Source organism: Paracoccidioides lutzii (assembly GCF_000150705.2).
Source record: "Paracoccidioides lutzii Pb01 unplaced genomic scaffold supercont2.13, whole genome shotgun sequence".
NCBI lineage: Eukaryota > Fungi > Ascomycota > Eurotiomycetes > Onygenales > Ajellomycetaceae > Paracoccidioides > Paracoccidioides lutzii.
Genome location: NW_015440959.1, coordinates 419,244 through 445,913, shown reverse-complemented (window position 1 = coordinate 445,913; position 26,670 = coordinate 419,244). Strand labels below are relative to the sequence as shown.

Genomic DNA, 26,670 nt, shown 5'->3' with positions numbered 1-26,670 from the left:
CTGGGATGAGCATGTTGCGAAAATCTTACAACCTTTGGATGCGGAATATTCCTGGCTGCAAGATGCATTCTTAGAGCTTTGGTCTTGATCCATCAACACCATCATATCTTGTAACGCTTCCTTATTTTAATTCATCTTGTCTCAGTGCTCTCTCTCTCTCTCTTTTTTTTTTTTTTTTTTTTTTTTTTTTTTTTTTTTTTCCATATAGCAAGCTCCTCTCCTTCAATTCAAAGCCACCTACGGTGACAGGTCCCCCTCCAGTTAATTCCTACCAATTACTGTTGCTCTAAAACTTGCGCATCGGCTAACCTGTGAATAACCTCAGCAGTCCACTCTTGGCATCAGCGGATTGGTTGATCGGGTTAAAGCCTCTTCGGTCCATGGAATTGCTTCCCCGGTGGCGGCGTATTTTGACATATGGTTAGGATGCGAGGGCAGTTGTCATGCGTTACACTGTTAATCAACTCTTTGCTTGGGAATTTAGTCGATATGTCGGGTTTTATGGCAGATTTGTTGTCAAAAGACATTCTGATTTGAATGTTACCAGTCACATGGAATAGCTGCCCCCACTCCGGGCCTCCTTTGCCAGTCTCAACAAATACTGTATGCTGGTTACGGGGAAGGCCATGGTAGGCAACCCCGTAAACCGGGCATGAAATGCTTTGGCTGGGAGAAGTCCTAGAGCCATCTCAGCTTGCCAATATGAACCCGGTGTAAAAGGAAGCCTAAAGGCTTGCACGAACATGCTGGGAAAAGGAGTTGCTACAACTAATTCTTTGTTCCAGGCGCAGGTGTGTATGTATACCTTGCACGAGTGATACCAGAATCGACTTTCAAATTAAATCAAATCTGTACTCTGTACTGGTTGCTAGCCATCCAGAAATGAGCTTCTAACAACAAGAGCCATTTTCACGTAAGAGTAGCTTTAATAGGTTTTGCTGTCAGCTCACAGCAACCCATTTAAGGCTTGTTACGGAATTAACAACATAAATGGGTTGAGAATTGTTCGCTGCTCATAATCCTAAGAGGAAATTAAGATATATTATACATAGTTATAATTATCTTGATCGCAGAGAGGCACAATTAGCATCCTTGTCTTAAACCGCCGGAATTTGGCCAATGTGCTGCTGCCTGTATTAGCAATAAGGAGCCAATAAGAGCTCAAAAATCGCCTGGAGGTGTATGTATGCTACCGAATTGTGCCTCGCCCCTCCCGATTCTAAAGGAAGTGAAGCCATGTCCAGGAAAGCCTATCCTCCAACGAAAATAGGGGCGGACTGATCCCTAAACGCCGAAAAGCCTTTTCATCCATAGTTTATCATATTATTACTTCACTGTGAAAATAAAATCCCAAATAAACTCCTTACGCGGGTCCCTGGTTTATTTCCTTAACTGTGATTCAGTTTGGACAACATTTCCTTACGTAGGAGGACGCACGTAAATTGGCAGCGGGGAGGCGGTTACCCATTATGATCGCCTCCGTTTGCAAAAGGAAAGCCACCAGACATATCTGCCCAATCCCATTCTAATGTCATTGGCATCTGCCAGAGCTCCTGTGGCACAAACGGTTGCTGAAATGAGGAGAAATCAATGGGCATTTGAGGGACGTTCGGGAAAGCCGGGCTGCCAGTGAACGCATGATTTGGCTGATTGGGTGGTAACATGTCGGGAAAATCCTGCTCGTAGCCATTTTCGAACTTAGCTCCAGTCGTTGCTGATGTTTCTGTCGTTGTTCCCATGGTTGTTGTTGTTGTTGGCGGTGGTGATTCTTGTCCCGTGCTTGCAGGTTGAGGGAAGAAATACTCAGTATTATTACTCCTCGTCGAATGGTTGTTGCTGTTGCTGTTGCTGTTGTTGTTGTTGTTGCTACTGCTGCTGTTGTTGTTGTTGTTGTTGCTGCTGCTGCTGTTGTTGTTGTTGGTGTTGCTGTTGTTGTTGGTGGTGGTGGTGGCGGTGTCCATATTTCCTTGAAAGCTCCGGGACAGTGGAGATGATCTGGGTGTAGGATTTGGCATGTTCGAATCTGGCGTCGATTTGGTCTGGTAACAATTGCCCGTTGGTTGCACTGGTACGTCATTGTTGTCAGTCTCATCGCCTCCAGCTCTACGTTTGCGTTTTGACTGTGATTCCTTTTCAGCCTTCTCCAGCACAACTTTTGCAATTCTTTCAAATTCAGAACAGACGCCAAGCATACGCCTAACACTCCCATTTGACTCGTCTGCAACAAGCATCGAAAGGAAATTTACGACAAGGCCCATTAGCTTGACGTCAGACCGTGCACGAGCATCTTGAGGGTTTTGTAGTATGTTGGCAAACAGCGTGACCAGTGCGGAAATTGGGAAATACAGAATTAACCTAAGCATATAAAGTAAGATTGATATACTCCAGCTGATGTATATTTTGGAAGTCTACCTACCAAACACAAGCAAAGTCACCTTGGGGTATATACTTGATCAAATGTATCGATGCACGAGCAGCAGAAACACAAAGAATAGCAGACGAAAATACGCGAGGGTTCAGGGGTCTCGCGTTTAAGCCTTGGATCGCATAGTTTGATAAACGGCTAGTCCAGTAGCCATGGTGAACAGACATTCGGTGGATCGTGGTCAAACAGTTATAGTAAGCGAAGTGTAGTACCACAATATGAAGGATTAACGGGCGATGTGTAGCTTTGATCTCGTGTTCGGGCCGGAAATCGATTGGGATACTGTCTTTCCACTCTTCAAGTTCTCGATCAAGTTCCCCAATTGTATTGAGAAGCTCTCCGTCCGATTGTCTTGCCGCTTTAGTAGAATACAACTGTTTGTATACTTTACTTTCAATAGTTGCAAATATGCACATCAGCCGGAAAAGATTTAATTTCCCTTTCCCGTCAGAGAGGGGCACATTTCCAATGTTATCTGGAGGATCCTCGCTAGGAAGCTCGACGTTCATATCGTCGTCATCTTGCACGGGGGGTCGTCCGGATCGAAGGCATATACTAGGTAAAGTTAGTAACCTTGCAATTGAATGGACCTTGTAAGAAGGCAACTTGTGGGGGGGGGGAGTATTTTGGGGGGTTATACTCTTTGTCCAGTATGTACGCGATCCAGAACACTCGTTTCCGCTGTTCAAGTTCAACCGGGTTCAACCCGAATCCGGAACCGCGTTTATGAAGACCAATGCTGTGGGAGAGGCGGATGGCCGCAGCAACGAGGAAAAATGTTGGCTGTGGGTTAGGGGTTCCTTGTAGGAATAGTGACTGGTAGATGTTAGATACAGTGCGATGCTCGTGATGCAATTTCGTGTTGATTTTAGACCAGGGCAAACAGTTGAATTAAACCCACCATTCCAAGAAGTGCTTGTACGCTCAGGAGATCTGTATTTCTCATTGTGAGCTCCGTCAAAACGCCCATTGCATTCTTCAGATAGAGCCAAGCCTTTTTATCTTCCTCCTGAGGCACCAGATTACTCACAACTCGTAACCGGTGGGCTATGGCTAGTGTAACATTGATGCTCGCCCACCACCCTGAGCCCTCGTACGGATCGCGGGAATATTGACGTTCAACCAGATGCATAAAGGTAGGTTCATGAAAGAGAGGGAAGACGCAATTAAAGTTCTCGAAATAATCTTTGAAGAGGGATAAAGCCTCTTTTCGCGGAGGTAATGGTTTGAAAACACGACGAGCAAATATGTCACTAAACACCTCTGGTTTCCAATATATCCATTTATTATCATCTACATATGCGGATGATATCATATCTTGGAACGAGGAATCTCCCGTTTTTTCGTTGACCCATTGGATGCCTTTTGGAGAAAATATCGAAAATCCAGAGGACGATCCTGCATTCTGTTAAATATGTTTTCAATACAATATGATTGGCTGGATTGGGGGAGGGTTGCGTACCAATGTATCGAGTCTCTCCACAGTTGTTAGTCACCAAGGAGCACATCATATCAGAAAGGGAATCTAGCTCAGCCTCTGTCTCCTTTTGAGACTCTGGCGAGGTACCAGAGCTTCGGGGGCTGGTTTGAGAATCTACATGCGGCGTAGAGGAAGTCGAGGGTGATGGTTGACTTGGTTGATTACTTAAACCAAATGATGAGGTTGATGGCTTGGATGATAAGCCGCCGCCAGACCGGCTGGACTTATCCACGAGTCGTTTCTCAAGGGCGCTAAGGTCAGTTTTGCCAGCGTCTGCTTCCGTCAGCAGTCCGGAAAGGCGTAGTAAAGATTCCATGCGGCCCAGTCTATTTTCCAGTCCTTCTATATACTTGGCTCTGTTGGTCAAGGTCAGCCCGTGTTGAAGAGATTCAGGGACAACTAGCCGTACCCTTTGGGCGGATTCCGCTTCTTTTCCACCTGGGTGAAGATACACACTGTTTTGTAGTTGATACAGTGGGAGCATTTGGGGATCTTCCCGTCGCACTTGATCTTCTTTTTTCGGCACATATCGCATGCCTTTTACTAACAATCAGCGTTTGCCCAGCGAAAGAGAAATGATGGCTTTTCTTTTCTTTTTTTCTTTCTTCCTTTTTCTTTTCCATTTTCTTTTTTAACTTTATAGAGACATACTCTTGCAATTCTCCGCCGCTTAGCATCGTTGCTCTCATCTATATTGCCCGACAAATGATCTTCAGAAAACATCGGTCCCGCCGGAAGAGTTGGTGTTATGGGTGAACCATCTGGGTTGTATGCGCCGAATATCTGTGGGGGTTGATTGTCCCCCATATTCATGTCGAATGCCATGGAATCTGGATCTTCTCCACTGAGATTATCCATCTCTTTCAACGCAAGTTCACCAGCGGAAATAAATAGCGGTTGTCTCGTAAGTCAGAACCCGGGGCGGATTGGGGATATTGGGGGACGAGAGCCAGTATGTCACAGACTGTCGGGGTATCACCATGCAACAAGAGCTAGCATAGGTAATCAACGCTGGAATGTGCTGCGGCACCTAGCGAAATATATTATTTGCTGTAGCGGGTGAAAACAGTCATGGATAAGCCAAAGGACGTTGGTGGAGAGGGCCAAACTGATGCTTAATAATACTCAGTCTCCGGTCAACAACTAAACCGAGGTGGCATGTTGTTTTGGTCGCCTCGTCATCTAAAGGGGGGAGGCTGCGCATATGAACAACCACGCAACCGCAAAAGAGACCCCTTCAAATTTCAAAAGAGCTGAAGAGTTTTCCTCGTCCCAACACATGGCCTCGAACAAGTCAAAAAAGCAAAGAAAAAGAAACCGCTGCGCCTGGACTTAAGAAGCAGACTGGCGGCGCCTGTTCCGGACCAAAATCCCCGTGGGGTGGCGCTAGGCCTGAACAGGCTAGCCGCCATCGGCGATTGGGTCAGCTCAGCTCCAAGGCTTTGTCAGCAGAACTAACTAAACTAGGTTAGTTAACTAGTTAGTTAGTTAACGTTATAGTTAACTAGTTAAATGATGAACTTGGGCGACGGTTAATTAACTCTGCGATTATAACTTGATAACAATGGATATATCTCAACGTCAACTTCCTCCACAACCTCTGAGAATATCCTCTTGAATCTCTGGGGTCTAGTCTATTTTTATTGGTATTATTGTTGTTGGATTTCTTTGTTCTTTGATATGTCTGCATTCACCATCTAGTCTTGCCCCAAGGGAAGCACCCTCAGCCGCCAACAAGCATTGGCGACGGGACAGAAAATAAGCACTTCCAAGCCTCCAGGCTGTGCCAGTGCTGGGCAAATTCTATCAAGCTCAGCCCACTCAATGAAGGTTCACTTTAGACCTCCGTTTCTTGATCACAATTAAGAGAAATAGTATTGGCAAGGGAAACCAACCGTTTACATGATTGAATTTGGAACACCTCAGGCTGAGACCTAAGTAGATTATCGATGGGGAGAGAAACGCAATCCCTTCTTCTCCCAAAACCCTTGGAACTTTTTGCCAACACACTAGCACATCTTTCCTCCAAAGCAACAAGTTAAGCTTGGAACCGCTGGCATCTCGTCTGGTTGGCGGGACAACAGTAAATGGATGTTGGTCAATCCGTGAACTCCAGCATCCGTATCTCTTCCATCTTGTAAGAGAGTCCAGGGCGGAGTACGGAACAGCTACCTACCCCAAAACGAGAGAGAGACCCACAGTTCAAAAGAGAAAAACTTACAGCAACGGAGCACAGTATGTCACTACCACGTTTCAGTATGATTACGACCTTGGCCTGCGACGTGCTCTCAATTCTTCGGTTCCCTCACTCGCAAAACTACTGTTATCAGCTGCATCAGTCCACCTCCCAGAGTCTTGACCTAAAAATAAACTAAACAGAAAAACCCTCTACCATTCTTTGCTACTATTGCTTTTGAAGAGTCGAGACAAGATCCAGAAGCTTGCTTTTGACCTCTTGAGCCTTGAAGCAGACCAGTGTTCTTCTAGTTGATCTCCATCATGGATCTACGCTAGCACTTAGCAGCTTCTCTAATCCTAGATACGTGCGCATCAAATCCCATGGCCCCAGAGGAGTTGAGTGGATTAAAGCAAACGGAAAGTCATGCCCCACTCAGCTTATCTGTATGGGAATGTGCTGTGCATATGTGCGGCACATACAAATAAACTTCCCAGTTGACCTTCAAAGGACAAGAATCCAGAACTGACACATTTACCCGAACCCTAATGTCATGCCATGCCCAAAAGGGCTGCTGCAGGGGATCCACAGCTATACCAAGTGATAAGTATTCATTCAATGTGCCAAGCCAAGCCAACATCTCAACATTCGTTCTCCGCCCTTCTTCGGAAGTGAAACGCCCAGAAATGTTGTCTCTGAGTCTCACTGTCGTTGAGAGAAATACGCCACCATTTGTTTGTTCTATCAAATCTACCCAAGTGACATTGGTTCCGAATACGAGGAACCCTTGAAGTACATTTACTCGACCAGTCGAGATACGTCGAATGGAGAAATGAGGTAAAAACACGTCAGGGGAGGGCGAGCCCAAAACAACTTCTTTGTCACTCCCACTGGTTTGGCATTTGTTACACCTTTTGACCACCCGATGGCGATCCCGAGACTTTTAAATCCATGTATCAGGCTAAACACGCTCCCCCAGATATTGATTGACGGCAAGAATAACTTAAATTTTGCACCCAACCTAGCTATCTTCTGGGCAGGGCCAGCCTGCCATGACTCAAAGGAACGAAGCAAAAAAAAAAAAAAAAATGTTAGCTTCCTAGCGCAACTTTGCCCATAATTTTATCGTTGCAATCTTGGACCTAGTCACAAGTGAAGATACAAGCCTTTTTTGCTGCCAACCACCAGTATGTGAGCACAGGACAATTTCCACGGATCTTCCATTTTCCCACGAGTCCAAATCCCAATGTTTTCCAATCCCACCTTACCCCCTTCCAATAAGCATCAATCAAGACCCCATGCGGAAACCATCTGCTGCACGAGAGTCCACCCCGCCTAGGCTCCTCTTGCTGCGTACCCCCATTCAGGGTTCCATAGCAACGTCATTTTGCGGAACGTGAGACAACACTACAACGCACTATGACTGCAGTTTCGCTCCTTCCTTGGTGTTTAGGCAGCAACTTTTTCCATTTTCTCGGGATTTGCCTCTCATTCCCTGTCCTTCACCTAGGAAATTTCCGAATGATCAGGCCAAGCTAGCGAAAGGAAGCCCAGCTCACGGCACCAACAAGGATCAATTATATCAAATGGCCGTGCCTTCACGGAGTTTTGAAAAATTACAGGAGATCTTTGATTCTCGAGGTTCAAGTACCGAATGTGCTGGCCCGCAAGAGAGGAAGGAAAAGACGCTGGGCAACCTCTGCCAGCTCATCCAATCCCGGATCCTCCGAACGGTTTAGGTTGGATTTAAGCCATCCAAGAGGCTGGTTGAATGCCGTAAGTACCAAGCTTTATTAAATAGTTAAATAGATCTCGCAACTGACATCAGCAGGCATCGTCTCTAAAGCATCGACACCAATCAACTGCAGTGATAAGATGGGACCAGACCAGATGGTGAAGCGGGACCGACCCACCGAGGCGATCGATGAAGTTCTCTTGTCTACCCAGGACCCCATATCGCGATGTGAGAGCAACAGGAAATTCAGGTTAAGTGGGATGCCACAGAAACTTGATAGGGAACTAAAACTGGGCCGCTAGGAGTTGAAGATCAAAGAAAATCATAGTGAGAAGCTAAGGAGATATTGGATGTCCTATCCCCCGATACCTGATATGTCCACTAGCATTCATGTTGATCCTCTATTCCGCACGACTCTTTTCTTTCTCTGGAACGGCGCTGCAATATACGGCGTAGTTCCACTGCTTGCCTTCCTTGCTGCGTACACACAACCCCACCACCCCAACCCCCAATCACAGATGCAAGCTATTTCTTTAATAAGCTACATGGATGCTTGAGGCGAAAGGTGAAATATAAGCTCTCTCCACTATTAATCGTATGCCATTTACGATATTGGAGACATGGAACTGTGGACAAAACAAAACATAAACGCCCGCTTCGTGAGGGAATTATATTTTGACAGAAAAGTGGGAAACCAGCCTCCTGCATCATCCAACGACACAGAAGTCCCTTCACCTCTCCAAATCTAAAATGGTTCCAGACAAAGTCTCTTGTTGGTCAAATTGTGCTTTTCCAATGCTTGATTTTTTTTTTTTTTTTTTTTTTTTTTTTTTTTTTTTCCCCCCCCCCCCCCCCTTCCCTGTCTGAAATCAGAAATCTGTACTCTATGCCTAGACTGGGGTCTTACAATGTTTCAGTTAAAACATTTTTAATGACTCTTTCTCCGAGGAGAATACCAGCATCAAAGATCGGAATATGATTTTTACAAGTGTTGCCAAAAGCGCTAGTCTTGTGAGAGACCAATTTTATATTTACGGGTAGCTCTAGCCGTCGCCAATCAACCACCACGCTGGCGAAGTATAGTAAAACAGAAGGCTAGGACAACAACGGATGAGGAAATAAAATATAACAAAAAGCCAAATCAAAACATTAACTAGTTATATAAATTTATCTTATATAAGCTTAGTATTCCGATTTCGCTTTTGAATTAAAAACTTTTTACGTCAATCTAAAGTGCGTTGATAAGGCGACGCTCCTTACGAAGAGCACGCAGTTTGACACGAGCTTCTTCGAGTGGAACAAGACTACCTTTGGCTTGAGAACTAGGATCATCGCGGTTACGAATATTCACGGTACGGGTTGCCTTCTCCTGTGCGCCCACGACTATATAGTTTCAAAAGTATTGCAATTAGTATCAAAAGCTGTTCTCCTGCCAAGGGAGGGAAGACTGAACATCACCAAAAGAGAAAAAGTTGAGATTAAAAAAAAAAAAAAAAAAAAAAAAAAAAAAAGGGTTTACTTACCAAAAATAAAGTTATACTGCGCAATCTGTCCACTGCGAATTTTCTTTTGCATCGTGTTGCCACTGATATCAATATCAACGTTCAATTTATCCCCTCGGAGAATCTCCCGTAGCTCCTCCACATAATCGTTGACGGCAGGCATCACAGGTACAATCAAGATTTGCCGCGGGCTCAACCAGAACGGCCACTTACCACCGAAATGTTCGATGATAATGCCTAAGAATCGCTCGAAGCTCCCGATAATAGCTCTGTGAATGACAACTGGACGAGCACGGCCTGGGCCTGGCTCACTGCTGCTATTGGTGGATGGAGCATCTGGGTTGGCAGCATCTTCCGTGGTTTTGTCTGCGGGCTTCGCCTTGGCTCCCGTCTCGCCAGTCATGTACTCGAGCTTGAAATTCACTGGCATTTGATAGTCCAGTTGGATGGTGGCGCACTGGAACTCTCTCTTCAATGCATCTTGGATAGTGATGTCAATTTTCGGCCCGTAGAAAGCGCCATCACCCTCGTCAACCTCCCAGTCATTGCCTTTGAATTTAGTCAAGGCGGCACGCAATTGCTCTTCAGCGTAATTCCAGGTTTCGAGCTTTCCCATGTATTTTTCTGGTCTTGTAGACAGTTTCAATTTGAAGCTAAAACCGAACAATCCGTACACGGAACGCAAGAAATCAAATAGGCCATCGATCTCTTGCATGATCTGCCCCGTGATTTAGTAAGAAGTGATCAACGGGGGGAGTATAAAACATAGGATATCTACCTGATCCTCAGTGCAGAATATATGTGTATCATCCTGCTGGAATTTTCGCACTCTCGTCAGTCCGTGGAGTGCACCAGACGCTTCATTCCGATGCAACACACCGAAATCTGCTATCCGAAGAGGCAGTTCTCGGTAACTCCGCTCTCTGTGCCCGAACATGACTGCGTGTCCAGGGCAATTCATAGGCTTCAATGCCCATTCTCTCTTTTCAACATCAAGCTTGAACATGTCGTCCTTGTAATGAGCCCAATGTCCGGATTGACGCCAGATTCCAACATCATACATGTTTGGAGATTGAACTTCCTGATAACCGCGCTTACGATACTCAGCTCGGAGAAGGGACTGCAAGGCGTTGATAATTTTCGTGCCATTTGGAAGCAAAAAGGGGCATCCGGGAGAAACTTCGTCAAAGAAAAATAAATCCTGTTCCTTGCCGATCCTCAGATGATTCCGCTTTTCTGCTTCTTCGAGGAATTTCAGATGCTCCTGCATTTGCTTCTTGTCAGGAAAGGCGACACCACGTATCCGTTGCAGAGTATCGTTAGATTGATCACCTAAGAAATAGGCCGCAGAGTTCTTGAGGTGACATTAGTCTCTTGGTTTCAAAACAAAGTCAATACTCTATATATACAAACCTGCATAATCTTCATGACCTTAATTTTTCCAGTATTTTGGATGTGAGGACCTCTGCAAAGGTCGACCAGAGTACCACATCGATATACTGTGCTGCTCTCCCCTTCAACGAGATTATTAATATAGTGCAATTTGTATTTGCTGTAGGCGAACATTTTTTTCAGGTTCTCTTTGGAGACTTCGAGTCTATCAAAAGGCTGCTTTTCCTTGAAAATACGGGCTGATTTTGAATCAAGCGCCGGCCAGTCGGATTCTTTCACAACATGACTATAGAGAATTTTATTCTTAGTACACTAAATTTCTCAAGGAGGGTTAAAAAAATAATAAAATAAAATAAAATAAAATAAAACCTACCCTGGCTCCAAGGCCATATCATAAAAAAATCCCTGAGGGGTCGGTGGGCCATGTGAAAGCAAACAGCCGTAATAGCACTCACATGCCTCTCCCAGTACGTGGGCGCTGGAATGCCAGAAAACCTCCCTCCCTTCTGAAGAGTCAAAGGGGAGGAAAGACACCCTGCAATCCCTTTCCAACGGCCTGTCCAAATCCCAAAGTTCTTTGTCATCCAACTTTGCAACCACCACAGTAGAACTAATCTCCTTGGGTATATCACGTAGAAACGAGCCTGGAGTGGTCTCCCACGCTCTGCCAATGACTGTGGAAGGGTGAGAATCGCCAACGTCAACAGTGATATTGATATCGAAGCGGGGTTTATGTTTTAATTCTTCGTCATGTTTTCGCTTCAGCTCCTCAAACAGCTTATTCCGCTCTACAATGAAATCCGGCAGAGGCTCCTCAGCTGTGGATTCGGGCTTCTTCGACTTCGCTTTCGCAGCTTTCTCTGGAGGCGGGGCAGATGAATCGGAGGGGGAGAAAGCATGCCCCATGGCAGGACGGAAAGGAACGCCTTGGTGCTGATTTTCGGAACTGGGAACGCTGGAGGTATCTCCAGCCATATTGGTACACGGTGATGGACTGGCACAACTAATTCCTCATACAGCAATGTCTGTATGTTGCTGTGAGACAAGTCTGAGTCCAGTTGTTGTGTTGTCTGTATCATTTATATGGCGCAGGAAAAAGAGAAAGTATCGAAAGCGGTGTATCACGTGTTTAGCTTTTTTTGCTCCCACTAAATTTTGTCGGAGAAACAATTTAATTGAAGCTACCGAAAAGCCCTCGACAGTGCTGCATTCCTCCCCATCACTGACTCAATCACCCACAATCATGTCGTTTAGAGGAGGCAGTCGAGGTCGCGGTGGCTTTGCTTCTGGAGCCAATCGCGGCAGCTCAGGCGGAGGACGAGGTGGTAGGTTGACTCACGCAGTGCGCAAAGCCCGCTGTTGACTTGATTTTAATCTGACACATATAATTCCGTAGGACGAGGCGGTTTCCAGTCGTCATTCGGCCCTCCACCTTCAGTATTGGGTGAGCCTTAAGCCTGCGATCGATTCTTTTGCTGCGTAGGAAGCTAATGTGGGCAGAAATGGGTTCGTTCTTGCACGCCTGTGAAGGAGAGATGGTTTGCGAGTCCATCAACCCTAAAATCCCCTATTTCAATGCGCCGATATACTTGGAAAATAAGGTGCGGATAAATTATCTAACCCAAAGTTACCCATGTGAAGGAGGAGGCATGAGATTTTAATACTTATATATGGTTTATGCGTGCGCATTAGACTCCCGTCGGAAAAGTTGATGAAGTCCTCGGCCCTATCAACCATGTCTACTTCACCATAAAGCCCCAGGAAGGAATCATCGCAACTTCGTTCAAATCAGGCGACAAGTTCTACATTGGAGGAGACAAGTTGCTGCCATTGGAAAAGTATGTAACCAAACCTATCAAACAAACACCAATATGTCGACTGAGCAAGTCTATATATTAACATATTCTTTTTCTTCACCAGGTTTTTGCCTAAGGCAAAACCACCACCAGGTAGGTATACCCATTCAATTCCTGTTTTCTACATCGCAGTATACTTTCTTACCCTGTCTAGGTGTGTCGAAACCAAAGAAAGCCGGTGGCGCTGGGCGGGGTGCGTCGCGTGGTGGGCGTGGTGGTCGCGGAGCTCCCAGAGGAAGAGGCGCTCCACGAGGCCGAGGCGGAGGGCCAGGACGAGGGGCGCCGCGCGGAGGAAGTGGGAGAGGGGGTTTTTCATCCCGGGGCGGCTCTAGGGGCGGGTCTCGCGGGGGATTTGGCGGGAAGAGGTTCTAGTTATATTTATTTATTTTCTTTTTATCGGCGTTTTGGGAGTTCTTAACGGTGGTTATTAATTTTACCCAACTGATACATGCTGTGTGCAAAACCGATTCTTTTCTCTCGATTTCTATTTATTTTTCTTTTCGATTTCTGCTTTATGAGGGAATTTGGGTAATTATTTAATTGTGGGACTGGATATCTAAGATACCTGGGTGCATGTTGTAAAGACGTGCATTTATTCTGCTGAGTCAATTGAAGAATTTCCATAGAAGATTAGCTACAGAGAGCATGTAGTCTCCAGACCTTCCAAGGTTAGTATTTGAGTTTCATCGAAACTCAGCGGTTCCAACTTTTCGAAGAGGCCGTTGTTTTTCTGTTCATGTGCAGTTTTGGTTCGAGGCTTGGTTCCCCTCAAATATGACGAAATGTTATCCCCGGCTGGTTCTGGTGAACCTCGACAACTCGAGTCTCAACTTGTAATTTCGTTATTTGTTCTTCCCTCGCCGCTCAATACCATCCATCCACTCCCCCACTGCCAACCAGATATTTTATTCTTTTTTCTTGCTATCTTGGGTAAATTTACTTTATCCAGAGCTGTGGCAACTCAACAATAATAACACCCTCTACTCCGTATGTCGAGAAGAAGCTCCGCCGCTCCCAGCCCTGCTGGCAGTGATGCTCCCAGCAACGATACAAACAGCAAGGACCGTGGTGAGCGCTTACATTAAATCCCTAAAGGATGGCTTCTGGGCGCATGCAGCTAACATGCTGCTACAGTAATAGACAAGCAGAAAATGCTGCTCTCGGCGGACTCGGGCCATTTCAGCTTGCTCAGGTCTGTTCCCACTCTTACATAACCTTTTCCTATCGCAAGGTCTTAAAATAAGAAAACAAAGTCATTGATATGGTTATTATTTCGATATATGCAGGGCGCTACATCTGGCCGATCTTGTTACTGAATTGAATGGTAAGTTCGGCTATCCTTCTGTGCTCTCTGTTTCTCGTTGCGCAAAACTAATTTTGCACCGCTACAGGGTTTTGCGGAGGCAAGTCGACATTCCGATATGAAATCCGAAATCTGAAATCTTCCCATCTAACATTCCATCTAGTCATGTCTGTCTTCTCATCGATGCGATACTGTCTAGGCGAGTCGACCCAATATAGGGATCTATGGATAGCCCTGTCATTCATGCCATTTGGTCTCCTCTTCGATTTTATGGACGGAAAAATTGCCCGGTGGCGACGAAAAGCGTCAATGATGGGCCAAGAACTCGATTCTTTAGCTGATCTGGTAATATCAAAACTACAATACATGCATGATCGCCATGTTTTGCTGAACTCCCCATCTAACAATCTTTCTTCAATCTACAAGGTCTCCTTCGGCATCGCTCCCGCTGCCACCGCCTTCGCAATCGGCATGCGCAGCCCCCTGGACCACATATTCCTCACCTTCTTCGTCCTATGCGGCCTTACCCGACTTGCCCGCTTCAATGTGACCGTCGCCACTCTGCCCAAGGATACATCGGGCAAAGCGCAGTATTTCGAAGGCACGCCGATTCCGACCACGCTGGTGATTGCGGCGCTGATGGCGTATTGGGTGTCGCAGGATTGGATTCTGGGGGAAATACCGTTTGGCGTGGTGGGTGCGGGTTCACTATTGGAATTTCACCCGGCTGTTGGTTTGTTTGTGGTTCATGGTTGTTTGATGGTTAGTAGAACGATACATATTCCGAAACTGTGAGGAGGGATAAGAAATCAAGCATATGTGAAAGACACGGAGGGTGCAAAGGAGAAGTGAGAGTTTGTGTATACGACGGATAGCGCAACAAGGGCGGATTCTTGATAGTAAAAAAGTGAGAAGGGGCAGGCGATATCATGTTAAATTTTTGGTCCTTTTCAAAGACAAAATAGTGGGATACGTTGGTTTTTTTTTTTTTTTTTTTTTTTTTTTTGTGTTGTTTCCGTTTCCCCACACTTCTTATATGACATACCTATTGCTGTTTGCATGTTTGTCTGTCTGTTTCTGCTATGTTTTCAGGATTTAAAGGGATGATGGAAAGGGATAGGGAATGTCACACTAATGGCATATCTTCCGAATAACGTCAGGGAATATCCCTTTTGTTCATCTATAGAAGGAAAGTATCTCCGGCCCTTATGTCTAGGTTCCTCGATCATGGATATATTCAAGATAAGCTATTGTGGCGCTTTATAAGGAAGCCATACACGCCCACGCAAATATGCGTTTATGACATTCTGCGCGATTATCGGCTCGGGAGGGATATCCATATCGGCACCATGCTATTCCTACCATGGAACTCTGCGGCACGAAGGTTTTCGAATATGCGCGAGCGAGATAACTCGTGACAAACTTGACTACTATGGGCCTCAAATCTGCAAATATCTGTTGAACCGCCTGTGATAGATATGTCAAGTCAGCCATCCTTACAACCCACACGCACGCAAGGACAAAAGCAAGCCAGACACTAGCTGAAGCTTTGAGTACGGCAGTTTGTGAGGTCTGCAGCTCCGAATAGCGGCCTACACGGAAACAGGGAGGCTTCAGGCCCTCACCTGACTAAGGAGAGTATATGAACAGACATATGATATATCGGTCCGAACAGGTAGCCAAAGACAAACCGGTATAATGAATATATTTGAACGGAGAGGACGGAGCTTTTTTTCTTTTCTATTTCGGATAGTGCCTGTAAAGTTCACCTTGAAGGTGGAATATAGGCCATAAAAACAATAAAATCAGAAAGAGGGAGAAAAAGGATATATTTAAGACAGGGCTGAATATCTCACTGTTCCCATAGGTAAATATGTCACAACGCATCATAGATACGCAGAGTCAATCTTCGATAAGGACATGTATGCGCAAACCTGGAATAGTCTTCGAATTTGTATACATGCAACACATGCCAGTATGCATTGAGAAGAGGGTGGCATTAGCCAGAGCAAGAGAAGGTTCAAGAATTCCGGTCCCAGGTTCCCAATTGATAAACATGTCCTCCGGAAAGATTGTTAAAATCCACTCCCCCCAAACATGAGCGAAAACGATGACTTGTATGCCACTGAGTAGCACGGATATGGAACAGGAAGAGAATAGCTGCGCATACGAGGCAAGCAAGCATGCAAAACGCAACCTATATTTAAACTCCAGCATCCAGCCTCTTGCATCATCGGCAGGACATTGATTCCTCGAAAGTCATGTCTGGTACTCCGTAGATCCCATTCACATCCGAATAACACATCCGAATACATTATTATCAACAAGCACTTTCCACGGGGGGAGAAAAAAAATATAACGATTGGGTGAAGCGATTTAGGGACCAGGACGCAACGATGCCTCCGTTGCAAGCCTTTAAATTGAGTCTTTGCGTTGCTTCAATCCGTTCCGCCTTGTGATGAACAGTCTGACGTGTTCGAGAGAGTTCAAGTGCACGGGGGCCTCTGCTTGTCGACCCTTGGCTGGCTTCTAGTCTTTCTCTGCGATAGCTACTATGTGCTCTTCGTTTGCTGTTGGGTAGAATTAAAACATAAACACACCCCGAAGGGAAATAATGGAAGAGCATATCACAACCCTACTCGAAAGGGCATAATTTCTTCTTCCTCTTCCCGGCCTCCCGCTTGTTTTATTTCTATAGACGACGTCTTTCTCAGCATCGTTGCCATGAAACACATCAGATCCAAACATCCAATAACAAAGCAGCAGGGCGAACGATCTGCACGAGCCAGATAAATAACCATCGTCATCATCGCATCGTTTTAGGATTTCCGCATGTCGATCCGCAATATCAAATGCCCTTTCTCTGATGATACCACTACACAGGTGTATGGTGCTTGTATGTAACGTACATACGTACATGCACACGTAACCGTTTTGTAGAGAACATGCCACTGAGGGCCTGAGTGTGCAGAGATTGTGAAATGTTGAGTGCATGACGCTGTGAGATGGCCAACATGCCTGGCGCGTGGGTGGTTGGCGCGAATCGAAAAGCCTTTCCCCCGCTTTCTCGCTCATCCACGCGCCAAATTTGCACAAAAGCTGCAATGATGGTTGGGTGAGTTGAGATTGGATGGGTGGGGGCAAAAAATAAACAAATAAATAAATAAATAATGCATGTAATTGCTATTATTGGTTCAGTGGTTCAGCTGGAAGTGCATTCCACCGCAGCTTGCATCAAGTGATATGTGAGTTCGAGAAGCCGGCGCTTCGAAACATGTTCATATATGCTGGCATGGCGGTTAATCGCAACATTTAAATTTCAGGGATTAATGGATGTACACCTGTAGCCAGGCGTAGTGGTACTCATGTATGGCTGGCATCAGTAAAACGGCAAGTTTCAAAACAGTGGATGGCATTGGCAGTTGATGACAGCGGTTATTGTTGATGCGAAAAGAGAACTGTGACTGGAGACTGACCGATGAATTCGCGATTGGGGAGAGCCCAACCGCGCAGTTGAGCGGAGATCAACTTCAAGGGGGCGAACATCCAACTGTGGAATCGCAGGGAGAATTCCTCCATGCGGTTCGGAATAATGGGCAGGTCCGTCCTCCGTAGAATTGTTGTCTTTAGCTACAGTTATGCGCAGAGTCATCTGGATGTCAACCTAACATGCATTCTGCATGGTTTTCGATTAGATATCCGGAACGAGTTAAAGTTTTGTCTTTCTTAATCATGTCTCCCGGTTTTTTGGTAGTATTACAAGAAAGGCAGAATCTTTTCTTTCCCGTGCTCTTGACCCTGAAACGGAAAACACAAACCGTCTGCGCATCTCAATATCATCGTATCATTCACTCATCTTAACCGAAGTGTAGATATCAATTATGTTTTTCTTTTAGATCAATGCAGATCTAGACACTTCCCTCCTCCTAGATAAGTCCAGAACAACTCAAATTGTTATATTTATACATGGCCTACATCGTGGCTGGAAAATAGTCAACATAAAAATGAGAACCCTAGGATTTGCCGCAGTCTGTGGCCGAATAGTGGGGAGGGTGTTTTTTTTTTTTTTTCCTAAAAAAATAGCAAGCCGTTTGGAACCGTTCCGCCTGATTGCTTTACTTCTAGAAGACAAACAAGTGTGGACATTCGTATCCTTTTGGTGTTTTTAAAGATGCAAACACCAGCATTGGAAATTATCTGTCGTTGGGTTGATGCGGTTACCCGCACGTCCATTCCAGGGATGTTTGACGGATAATGTCTTGTAGTCCTCGTAAGAGCTTGCAATAGGCAAGGTTGATGAACGACACACACCACCAACAGCTAACAAGGGGAACGTGCAAGGGACGAGAGACGGTTGATTTGATGGTTGAGGAAAAGATGTCTTGTTTTCATAAAACAGTGATTGCTCTGCAGAAAACCTGCTAGTCGAAAGGAACCCGAGTTGCACCGTGCATGCATGTTATATACTGGGTACCCTCGTGTAGGATAAATGAACTACGACAATTCCTTCACGGAAACCCGTCGGATTGTGCTTGGTAGAGGAATGATGAGAACGGTCTCCCCGAGAGCTATTTAAGTGGCGATTTGCTTCTTAATTCCCGGATGAGGTCGTTTTCAGGGACCTCGAGCATTCCCCACCTGTCCTAAAGTCGAGGCAGTTAGATGTAAACGGTTGAGATAAGATGACCGAGGGAGTCTCCAACCGGGGCGAGTGTTTCTCCTCATTTTCCTTCCCTCAACCCTCAGCTGTTCTTGAGCCAAGATTAAAAATACCCATGCAGTCCAACAAACCAGACGTAATTTTTCTAGAATTATTGGAATGGGAGCTTCCAAGCTTGGAGGGCGAAAACCATTGAAAACACAGTGACAGGAACAACAAATTGAAACAAGCTAGGTCCTGATCAACCTCAGATAATCTCGAGTCAAAGAGTCAAGGCTGCTACCCTTTTGTTTGAAGTTTCATGGCTTATCTTGCATGTTTGTTGGCTGCTCTGTGCTAATGGCAACACAGGGATGAAAACTTGAAATTTTGTAACGCTTGTTCAGTTTGAGTTTAGGGTCGAGCCATGAAGGCGATTCCAATTCGTGGGCCGCTAACTTTTTCTCAAATTTTCAAGTCAGAGTCAGTACAGAGTTAAGGGGGGGGGGCTTTAGCTGGCAAAATGGGGCCCAAATAGGACCAATCCCTGCCTCGAGATCCTACCCAAGCTGTGGCGTTTGCTGTGTTACGAGGCCTTGGGTTCTGACGTGTTTATTTTACATACGTGGTTGTTTGCGGATTGGGGAATGCCGAGACTGCTTTATCAGGGACTCAACGAGCCATTCACCCATGGGATATTTTGAGTCTCGAGTTTTCTTTGAGATTGTATTTCGTACTGTGCCGGGGGGGGGGGGGGGGTTAGAGGTGGTGGAGACCAGAGGACGTCAAAAACAAAGAAGCAGTGGTGGGAAGAAGGGAGTTTTTGCCTCCGGAGTCTTGTTTTCAAGCTTGTTCTGAAAAAGATAACTAGATAAAGGATGTCTCCAAGCAAGCGCCTTGAAACGAGAGGCAAAAATCCAAGGGGCGGGCAAACAATCATCCACAGATGGATTGACAGATAACGTCACCCGGCATGCGGAAGAACTGACTGTGTGCATTGTCTTGAGAGGTTAATTATTTGGCTGTTTTTATTTTCCATTGGATTTTAAAGGGAGAGGAGGAGTGCGGTAGTCCAAGATCAATTACCGTCGTCGGCTGTGTCAGAGGATCGGGCAATGGGACGCTGAGAGTTGCTGAGAGCTGCTGAGATTCTTCTCTGATGGTTTCTTCTTCCCCTTCTGTAGCTACAGGAGTCCTCCAAGGAAGAAAACCCGGTGGTGGAGGTGGAAGGTTTAGCCTGAATAAGCTAGGGCCAGCGGTGTTCCTGGTAACGACCAACGTTAACGAACCAACCAAAGTTATCGGAACAGGTGCAGTGGTACACAGTTACCGATACGTGCGGTGGTGGATAATAAATAATTGATTGCACTCCGTCGGGAGAGCCGTAAGTATCCGTATCTTACATACCAGGAACGCACTGTCAGAGCGACGGATCTTAAATGACCCCTTCGCCAATCAGAGCCGGCTAAGATATCGAGATATGAGGGGCGGGGATCCTGACCGTCGCAAGCCTGCACCCAGGAGGCTACACTAGTAGTAATGCTGTCCACCGCCCAATTACCCGTACATACAAGATACCACCTTAATACAACCACGGGCGGTTTTCTCACGCTCCCGCCAAAAGCGGCCTAGTCGCTTGCCTTTGCCTGCGCCTGTCTGTCTGTCTGTCTGTCTGTCTTCGTTGTGTTGTTGTTGCTTCGTCCCCCTCTCCCAAAAGTCTGCAATCCCAACACCGTCTTTCATCCACGCTCGTTTGGACAACATCCCCCCATCCAGTCCGCCCTCCCTCCGCCCTCCCTCCACCCTCCATTCCGCTCCTTAGTTGGCTTCTATCGACTGTGGCAGTCGTCTTACTGCCTTTCTGTTCCCTTGGATTTTCTCCTGCTTCCAGAATAATAATACTCCTTCATGCGTTCATTCATTTTCCCTCTTATTTGACCGATCGTCCTGCACAGGGACATCAGGGGGTGAGTCGACTCCTCTTCCCCACTCCTTCACCCTACCGCCCAGGTACACATCCACATCCAGACATCGCGTGTCTCTCATATATCGAACATCTGTACACCTCTGTTTGATTTTTCATCGAGCGTTACTCCATCGAAAACCCCTAGTGGCCCGGATTTGCCGTGGGTCAGTCACCCATTGATAGGAGCCAATTATCTATCTATCGTTGCCATCACCCCAGGGACAACAACCGTTTCGATGGTGGATTGCTAAGAAAGGACAATATTCAGAGGAATCTGCTGTCCTTCTAGAGAGAAGGAAGGAAGGAAGGAAAGAGAGAAACGAACTGGAGAAACGTTCTAGCAGTTTCGTCACGACAGAAGGATAGGGAGGTAAATCCGGGTTGGATAACTGAGAATAGAATCTTAGTTTTTGTCCTTGCTGGTTTCTTGCTTGAGAGGCCCTTAGGACTCCAGTATTGGATTATACGACTTCCAATCACGATTTGGACTTTTTATTTATTTATTTTTCTTTCTCTTTTCTTTTTTTCCCATCTCCTCTACTCGAACACCTCACACCTTCTAAAAGATGAAGTCGTTCGCGTACCAGGCCATTGTTTTGGCCTCCGTCCTCACCGTGGCCGTATCCGATCCTATTCGGGTCGTTCTTCGAGATGGTATTATCGGGCCAAAGAACAAGACCGTCGACATAGGTTGCTACAAAGCGGTGAAACCATTTGAGGATCTTGGAGAATACACTTGGCAGTCAGTTGGTTATTGTCAGGACGAATGCCTGAAACTGAAAAAATCTGTCATGGCACTTTACAAAGGCTCCAACTGCTATTGCGGAGATAGAATACCAGCAGACTCGGAAAAGACGAAAGTCGAAGAGTGCAAGTTAAGTTGCCAAGGATTTCCAGACGAGACGTGTATGTCCCCAACCAGAACTCGTTTCAAATAACAAAAGCTGACCATTTCCAGGCGGAGGATCCAATGCATATCACGTTCACCTTACTGGCCTCTTGAAGGAGAAGCAGATCCCTGTAGTTGGCGGAAGGACCTCGTCGCAGAGTACTAGCACTTCCACTTCTTCTTCGGTTCTCACAACCGGAGCAGGGGAAACGGTCGTAGTCACACCCACATCTTCTGCAACACCAAATGGTGGCCCGAACAAAGCTGGCATCGCAGCTGGTGTGGTAGTTGGCGTTATTGCTCTCGGGGCCCTAATTGGTGGTGGGTTCTTATACATGAAGTACAAAAAGCGCAAAGAGGTGGAGGAGGAATATCGCCGCAACGCTACCATTAGCAACTTCGTTTCTGGGGGGAAGCCATTTAATTCTCAGCAATCCTCAATGTCCGACTCCCGCCTGGATCCAGCCATGATGTCACAACGACGCCAGAGCAATGGTAGCATCGCTGACGACCAAGATTTTTCCAGAAGGATTTTGAAGGTATGACTGCTGCCAGAATACCCCAGCTGGATACCTGTTTGTCAGCTACTTACAAACTTCTTTTAGGTTACCAACCCGGACGGCAGTCATTATTAATGAATCCTTGGAAGGAGCTGGCTCGCCCAAACCTGTCTATAATTTCCAACAACCCCTCTCTCCAGAAGGTCGAAAATTGCGTGAACATTTTCGTTTACTTCCTCTGAATTTACATGCACGCTGTCATCCCGTTTCTCGTCGAGCTGCCACGTTTACTTATATTTCAACACTCGATATTCCTACTTCGTTCCTATGTTCACGCACGGTCTTCTTCCCATGCACTCCCTCTCACTTCTCACCCTCCGATTCCTCGATCTACATTCGACTGTTCTTAACGAGCTCTTATCCACAACTCTATCTGGCGTTATGGCATTTGAAGCGTGATGATGCGGACGACTTGTTTGTCAACATAAAAAAAAAAAAAAAAAAAAAAAAAAACCCTCATTGTTTACCAATTTCGATTTACGTAGTATATGAGAGACAGTGGAATTGGTTACGGGGATTCCTCCTAACAAGGGTTCGAACTGGTTCACCCCGTAACTTCTGGCCTCTGTGCTTGATACCAAACAACTTGAAATCTATCCACCCGAGTGAATGATGATGGAAAAGGTTGACATATTGTAATATGGTCCCTACTTTATTACACTCTTTAAAAAAAAAAAAAATTCTCACCCCAACATACTCACGCTGCTTCATTCATGCCTTTGAATTGTTTTCTTATTTTGTCCTTTTTTTTGGCTCTCTCTTCTTAGTGCGGAATGTGCTAGCCCAAGAAGCGCTGCACACCTAGATCCTATCACACCCCTTACCGTTCGCCGGCTTATTTTTCATTTTAATATCTCCTTTCAACAGTTCCCAAATACCATATCACGGATGTGTGGGTTTCCTGGTTACGGTACGCGGCTTGTGTGGTCAAACGGGTATTTCCAAAGAAAGTATGTAGGGGAGAGGATTTTTTTTTTGTCCTTTTTGATTTATTGATTTACCTCATATACCTCGTTTCTTTTTCCATTATTTTCTTTCATTGGTTAAACAATCATGGGCGTTCGTTTTCTCTCACTTATTTTTGTCTGTTTTTGGTCATAAACTTTTTTTTTTTTTTCATATATGTAACTTGTTGTATCATTGAGAACACATTGTTTTCACCTCGTGTTTGCTACTATTCCTTATAGTCATCGTGATATGCTACTCAGGTCTGGTATGCCCCCAACGGTTTGTTCCTCTCTCCTTTTCTTTTATCTAGATTTTATATGTTTGGTGAATCGAATCCGAACAAAAATTCGTTTCCCCTTCTCGACACTCAAGATACACAGCTATCTATTCTTTTTTTTAAATTTTTATTTTTATTTTTTTATTTTATTTTATTTATTTATTTATTTTTTTTTTTGGTTTATTCCAACCAGCCTATTTCACGACACTACCGACTTACATTCAACAGATGACGGAAAAGGAGAGCCGCCATCCCTAATCAATCGCTCCACCGGCATTCACATCCAGATGTCGATCCAAGAAAAGTGAAAGTCTCAAGGCAAACGAAATAGACGACATTCACTTTTTGTGTTTTACCTTTCCCCTTCTCCCCTCTGCAAACCATGAGTTTCGTCTGATGCGAACCCTCCATATGTACGTACCAACGAACCCAAAATCCCAAAAGACATTCACACCAACAAAATGATGAAACTCGACTTTACATTCAGTGTTATCTTTCTTTCATTGTTTGTTTGTCTGTCTGTTTCTCTTTTCCATTTTTTCAGAAAGCACCGTGTAGCTTTCAGCTAAAGGATTGCAAAGGGCGGGAGGGTGGGAGTGTACGGGTTGTGTTTTGGACCGTGGATTTTCAGATATGGACACGGGAGATTTTGATCCGTTAGGCATGCATTTGCATCTCAGGTATAATAGCACCGTGTCAACCCCTTTCCCAAGCCTTAAACGAGTCTATTTTCAATTGAATTGTTGCTGTGTATTTCTAGTGGGGGTATATATACGTGCGGGTGTGCCCCGTGCCGTGGGATGTCTGGATGGTCGTAAGTGCGTGTGGTTGTGGAAGGAGAGGAGAAAAAGGGAGGAGTGGAAGAAGATGTAAATCGTATCTCATCATTAGACGGAGGGATACCCCCCTTCAACAACGCAAGAGAGGTAAAACCCCGTACAGCGGGATGTGTTCAGGTTCCTCCTAGTCAACTTGTCCAAGTACAGTGTATCAAACCCAAGGACGCCTCCGTTTTGCAGTGAAAAAAAAATAAAATAAAATAAGTGCCATAGCAAATAAGATAGAAAGGAAACGGCATGTAAGGTCCCGGGAAAAATAGATAGAGATAATTAGTTATTGCCATTAACCAAAAAATAAAAAATAAAAATAGCAGGATTCGTTTCTCCTCCAAATTATCCAACTCCAACGCCTTGAGATTTCGTTACGTCTTCTATCACACACAACTCATACCTCAATATTACCCTGCACTCATATATATCGCGGTACATAATATTAAATTCAGTTCAAATACCAAAGCAACCTCTTCCAGTCAACATAAACCATCATAAACCCCCCACCAAACCCCCATGCACGCCGCCACAACCAGATCCAACATCTTTAACCCTTCATCCTCAATAATCAACTTGCCCAACTTCGCACTTTTACCAAACGCTCCCCCGCCGGCGCGTTCACGACCCAAACTAAGATCCAAGCGGCCAGCTAGCCCCTCCGCACGGCTGCGAAGGACGCTCGCTATGAGTGCAGTCTCATTCGTAGTATCGTGGCTGGCATATGGCGTATTGCTTTTGGAATTATGTCCACTATTTTGTGAGGAGAACATGGGTAGATTGAAGCGGATTTCTGCCACTGTGACTGTTGATCCCTGGGTTGACGGGGGGGAACTAGCAGCTGCAGCTGAGGATTCGAGGGCGGACTGCAGTTGTTGTAAGTTTAGACGGGGCTTGGGGTCATCTGGATTATCGCTGTTTGTAGTAGTTGGGAGATTTAGGCCGGCAAGGGAGGGGATGCTGTTTGGGATGGTATGTTTGCACTTTAGGGTGCGGCCGTTGACGCCTGTGGTGAAGGTGCAGATGCCTTCCCAAGGCGATGTGAACGAGTAGTATTTTCCTCGTTGTATTTTTGAAGCAGGTGGATCTTTGTTATAGGCCAGATCTAGGGAAAGGGAGCTGTTGCTGGAGGTCCAGATGTGGCCATGGCCATTGCGACGGCTCTGCGGGGAGGTGAAGGTGAGGTGGCGGATGAATTTTAATGGTTCGCCATTCGTGGATGTGGAAGGGGTGTGTCGCTCTGTTGGGAATAAGGGTATTCGCTCTCCTGCCAGCTTCTTATAGCCCGGCGTGAGGATTTCGATTGCTATCGTGCCGTCCAATGCTACATCTGGCGAGGATGAGGAAGCGCAGTTCGTTATTGTCCCCACGTTCCACTGGTGGTCATTGGTCGTATCACGCCGTATAAGCGTGAGGTGGAAAGGGTGAGGGAGTTCCCGGGCCTTCACACTCATCCGCCGTCGTCCCGGTTTGGAAAACGGACTAGATATACGACAATTTCTAGAGATCTGATCCGTGAGGAGATGTGAGGACCTGAAAAAGCTTTGCCTCTGGAGCCGTTCGGACGTAATTGACAAACCCCCGCCATGCCAGCTAGCTCGTCCATTATGTTGTCCCTCCATCGCAGGAACGGTGGATGATGTTAACGATTCGCTATTGCTTCGAGCTATCGCACTTATGGATTGCTCTCTCCATCTCGGGTCAACTTCTTCTGCGATAGATTCAGCAGTATTGGGGGCTGGCTGAGGGAGGGCAGCGTTGCTGGAGCCAGTGGGAGGAAGCGGTAACGGTTTCCGGAGAGGGAGGCGTCGTTTCCATCGTGATTCACTCTGGCTATTTGGCACCTGTGTATCAGGAATCCGAGAGTCCCATGCTTGAGAATCGTCGTTTCTTGCGATGACGCTATGTGGGATATTTCTATCTGACGATACAGGCCGTCTGGGAATCGAATGCCGTTTGTTCTCTCTAGCTTGCGTATTAGCGCCTGGTGCTGGTTTTCTGTTAACGCAATTCAACCGCGTAACACAAGAGGAGGACTGGTGAGGGTTCGGGAGAAATTTATTGGAGTGCTTTTCCTTTTCGATTGCTCGAAGAACTGCCTCATCCTCGGGGGTTGCGACATGTATGTAGTAGAGCGCCGCTTTAATGAGTTCGGACGTGATGCTAGATTCAGTAGGGGGTTTTAAAGGGGAAAGGAAGACATCTGAATAGAATATAAAATAAAGGTTAGAAAGACTTGGGCCGTTATTCCTTTTTTTTTTTTTTTCTCTCTTTTCCTTACGTGCGTCAATGTAGAGGATGCAAACGTTTACATTGTTGTATATCATCTGCGACGTCACATATTTCATACCAGTCTCCTCCAGAAGAAAATATGACATCACGTACCTCTACTACCAGGCACACGGACGATATATAGCACGAGGGGTTCCAACAGAGCTTTAGAAGGATTGCGCGGGTAGCGAGGAGGGTTGGCAGCCAGAGTCATCAGCGGAAGATACGATTTTGCTTCCACGACGCGGCGGCGCGAGGAGTCCATGATCCTGGTGATATCCAACTAGATCTGGAGACTCAGTTTTTGTCTTGAATAGATAAATATATCTCGAGGAATATCTGTTCCTGGAACTGCCATCCACCTTGTGTGCTTCAACCATTCAGCGTTTGCTGCATCATCATCATCATCATCATCATCATCATC

The 26,670-nt window shown here is 45.8% G+C and overlaps 7 protein-coding genes across 7 annotated transcripts; 4 read left to right on the top strand and 3 right to left on the bottom strand.

The window, feature by feature from the left end:
* Positions 1 to 1,460: 1,460 nt before the first annotated feature.
* PAAG_05105 (fungal specific transcription factor domain-containing protein) lies at positions 1,461 to 4,763 on the bottom strand (the record flags this gene model as incomplete). The annotated part of the gene is made up of 7 exons (XM_015845471.1): positions 1,461 to 2,355; positions 2,417 to 2,980; positions 3,066 to 3,241; positions 3,327 to 3,823; positions 3,888 to 4,261; positions 4,315 to 4,442; positions 4,557 to 4,763. The coding sequence occupies 7 exons, from the start codon at positions 4,761 to 4,763 to the stop codon at positions 1,461 to 1,463; spliced, it is 2,841 nt and encodes a 946-aa protein (XP_015699697.1).
* Positions 4,764 to 7,379: 2,616 nt separating this feature from the next.
* Positions 7,380 to 8,118, top strand: PAAG_05104 (hypothetical protein; the record flags this gene model as incomplete). Its single annotated transcript, XM_015845470.1, has 3 exons — positions 7,380 to 7,477; positions 7,592 to 7,814; positions 7,891 to 8,118. The coding sequence occupies 3 exons, from the start codon at positions 7,380 to 7,382 to the stop codon at positions 8,116 to 8,118; spliced, it is 549 nt and encodes a 182-aa protein (XP_015699696.1).
* A 926-nt stretch (positions 8,119 to 9,044) lies between these two features.
* On the bottom strand, positions 9,045 to 11,685 carry PAAG_05103 (threonyl-tRNA synthetase; the record flags this gene model as incomplete). Its single annotated transcript, XM_002792921.2, has 5 exons — positions 9,045 to 9,199; positions 9,340 to 10,036; positions 10,097 to 10,672; positions 10,732 to 10,996; positions 11,084 to 11,685. The coding sequence occupies 5 exons, from the start codon at positions 11,683 to 11,685 to the stop codon at positions 9,045 to 9,047; spliced, it is 2,295 nt and encodes a 764-aa protein (XP_002792967.1).
* Positions 11,686 to 11,953: 268 nt separating this feature from the next.
* On the top strand, positions 11,954 to 12,938 carry PAAG_05102 (hypothetical protein; the record flags this gene model as incomplete). Its single annotated transcript, XM_002792920.2, has 6 exons — positions 11,954 to 12,035; positions 12,107 to 12,154; positions 12,211 to 12,311; positions 12,403 to 12,548; positions 12,631 to 12,659; positions 12,721 to 12,938. 6 exons carry the CDS (start codon positions 11,954 to 11,956, stop codon positions 12,936 to 12,938), a joined length of 624 nt encoding a protein of 207 aa, XP_002792966.1.
* Positions 12,939 to 13,555: 617 nt separating this feature from the next.
* On the top strand, positions 13,556 to 14,664 carry PAAG_05101 (phosphatidylserine synthase; the record flags this gene model as incomplete). The annotated part of the gene is made up of 4 exons (XM_015845469.1): positions 13,556 to 13,634; positions 13,701 to 13,758; positions 13,853 to 13,890; positions 13,958 to 14,664. 4 exons carry the CDS (start codon positions 13,556 to 13,558, stop codon positions 14,662 to 14,664), a joined length of 882 nt encoding a protein of 293 aa, XP_015699695.1.
* Positions 14,665 to 21,040: 6,376 nt separating this feature from the next.
* Positions 21,041 to 21,998, top strand: PAAG_05098 (hypothetical protein; the record flags this gene model as incomplete). Its single annotated transcript, XM_002792916.2, has 3 exons — positions 21,041 to 21,380; positions 21,433 to 21,902; positions 21,969 to 21,998. The coding sequence occupies 3 exons, from the start codon at positions 21,041 to 21,043 to the stop codon at positions 21,996 to 21,998; spliced, it is 840 nt and encodes a 279-aa protein (XP_002792962.1).
* Positions 21,999 to 24,457: 2,459 nt separating this feature from the next.
* PAAG_05096 (hypothetical protein) lies at positions 24,458 to 26,511 on the bottom strand (the record flags this gene model as incomplete). The annotated part of the gene is made up of 2 exons (XM_002792914.2): positions 24,458 to 26,178; positions 26,361 to 26,511. The coding sequence occupies 2 exons, from the start codon at positions 26,509 to 26,511 to the stop codon at positions 24,458 to 24,460; spliced, it is 1,872 nt and encodes a 623-aa protein (XP_002792960.2).
* Between the last annotated feature and the right edge of the window lie 159 nt (positions 26,512 to 26,670).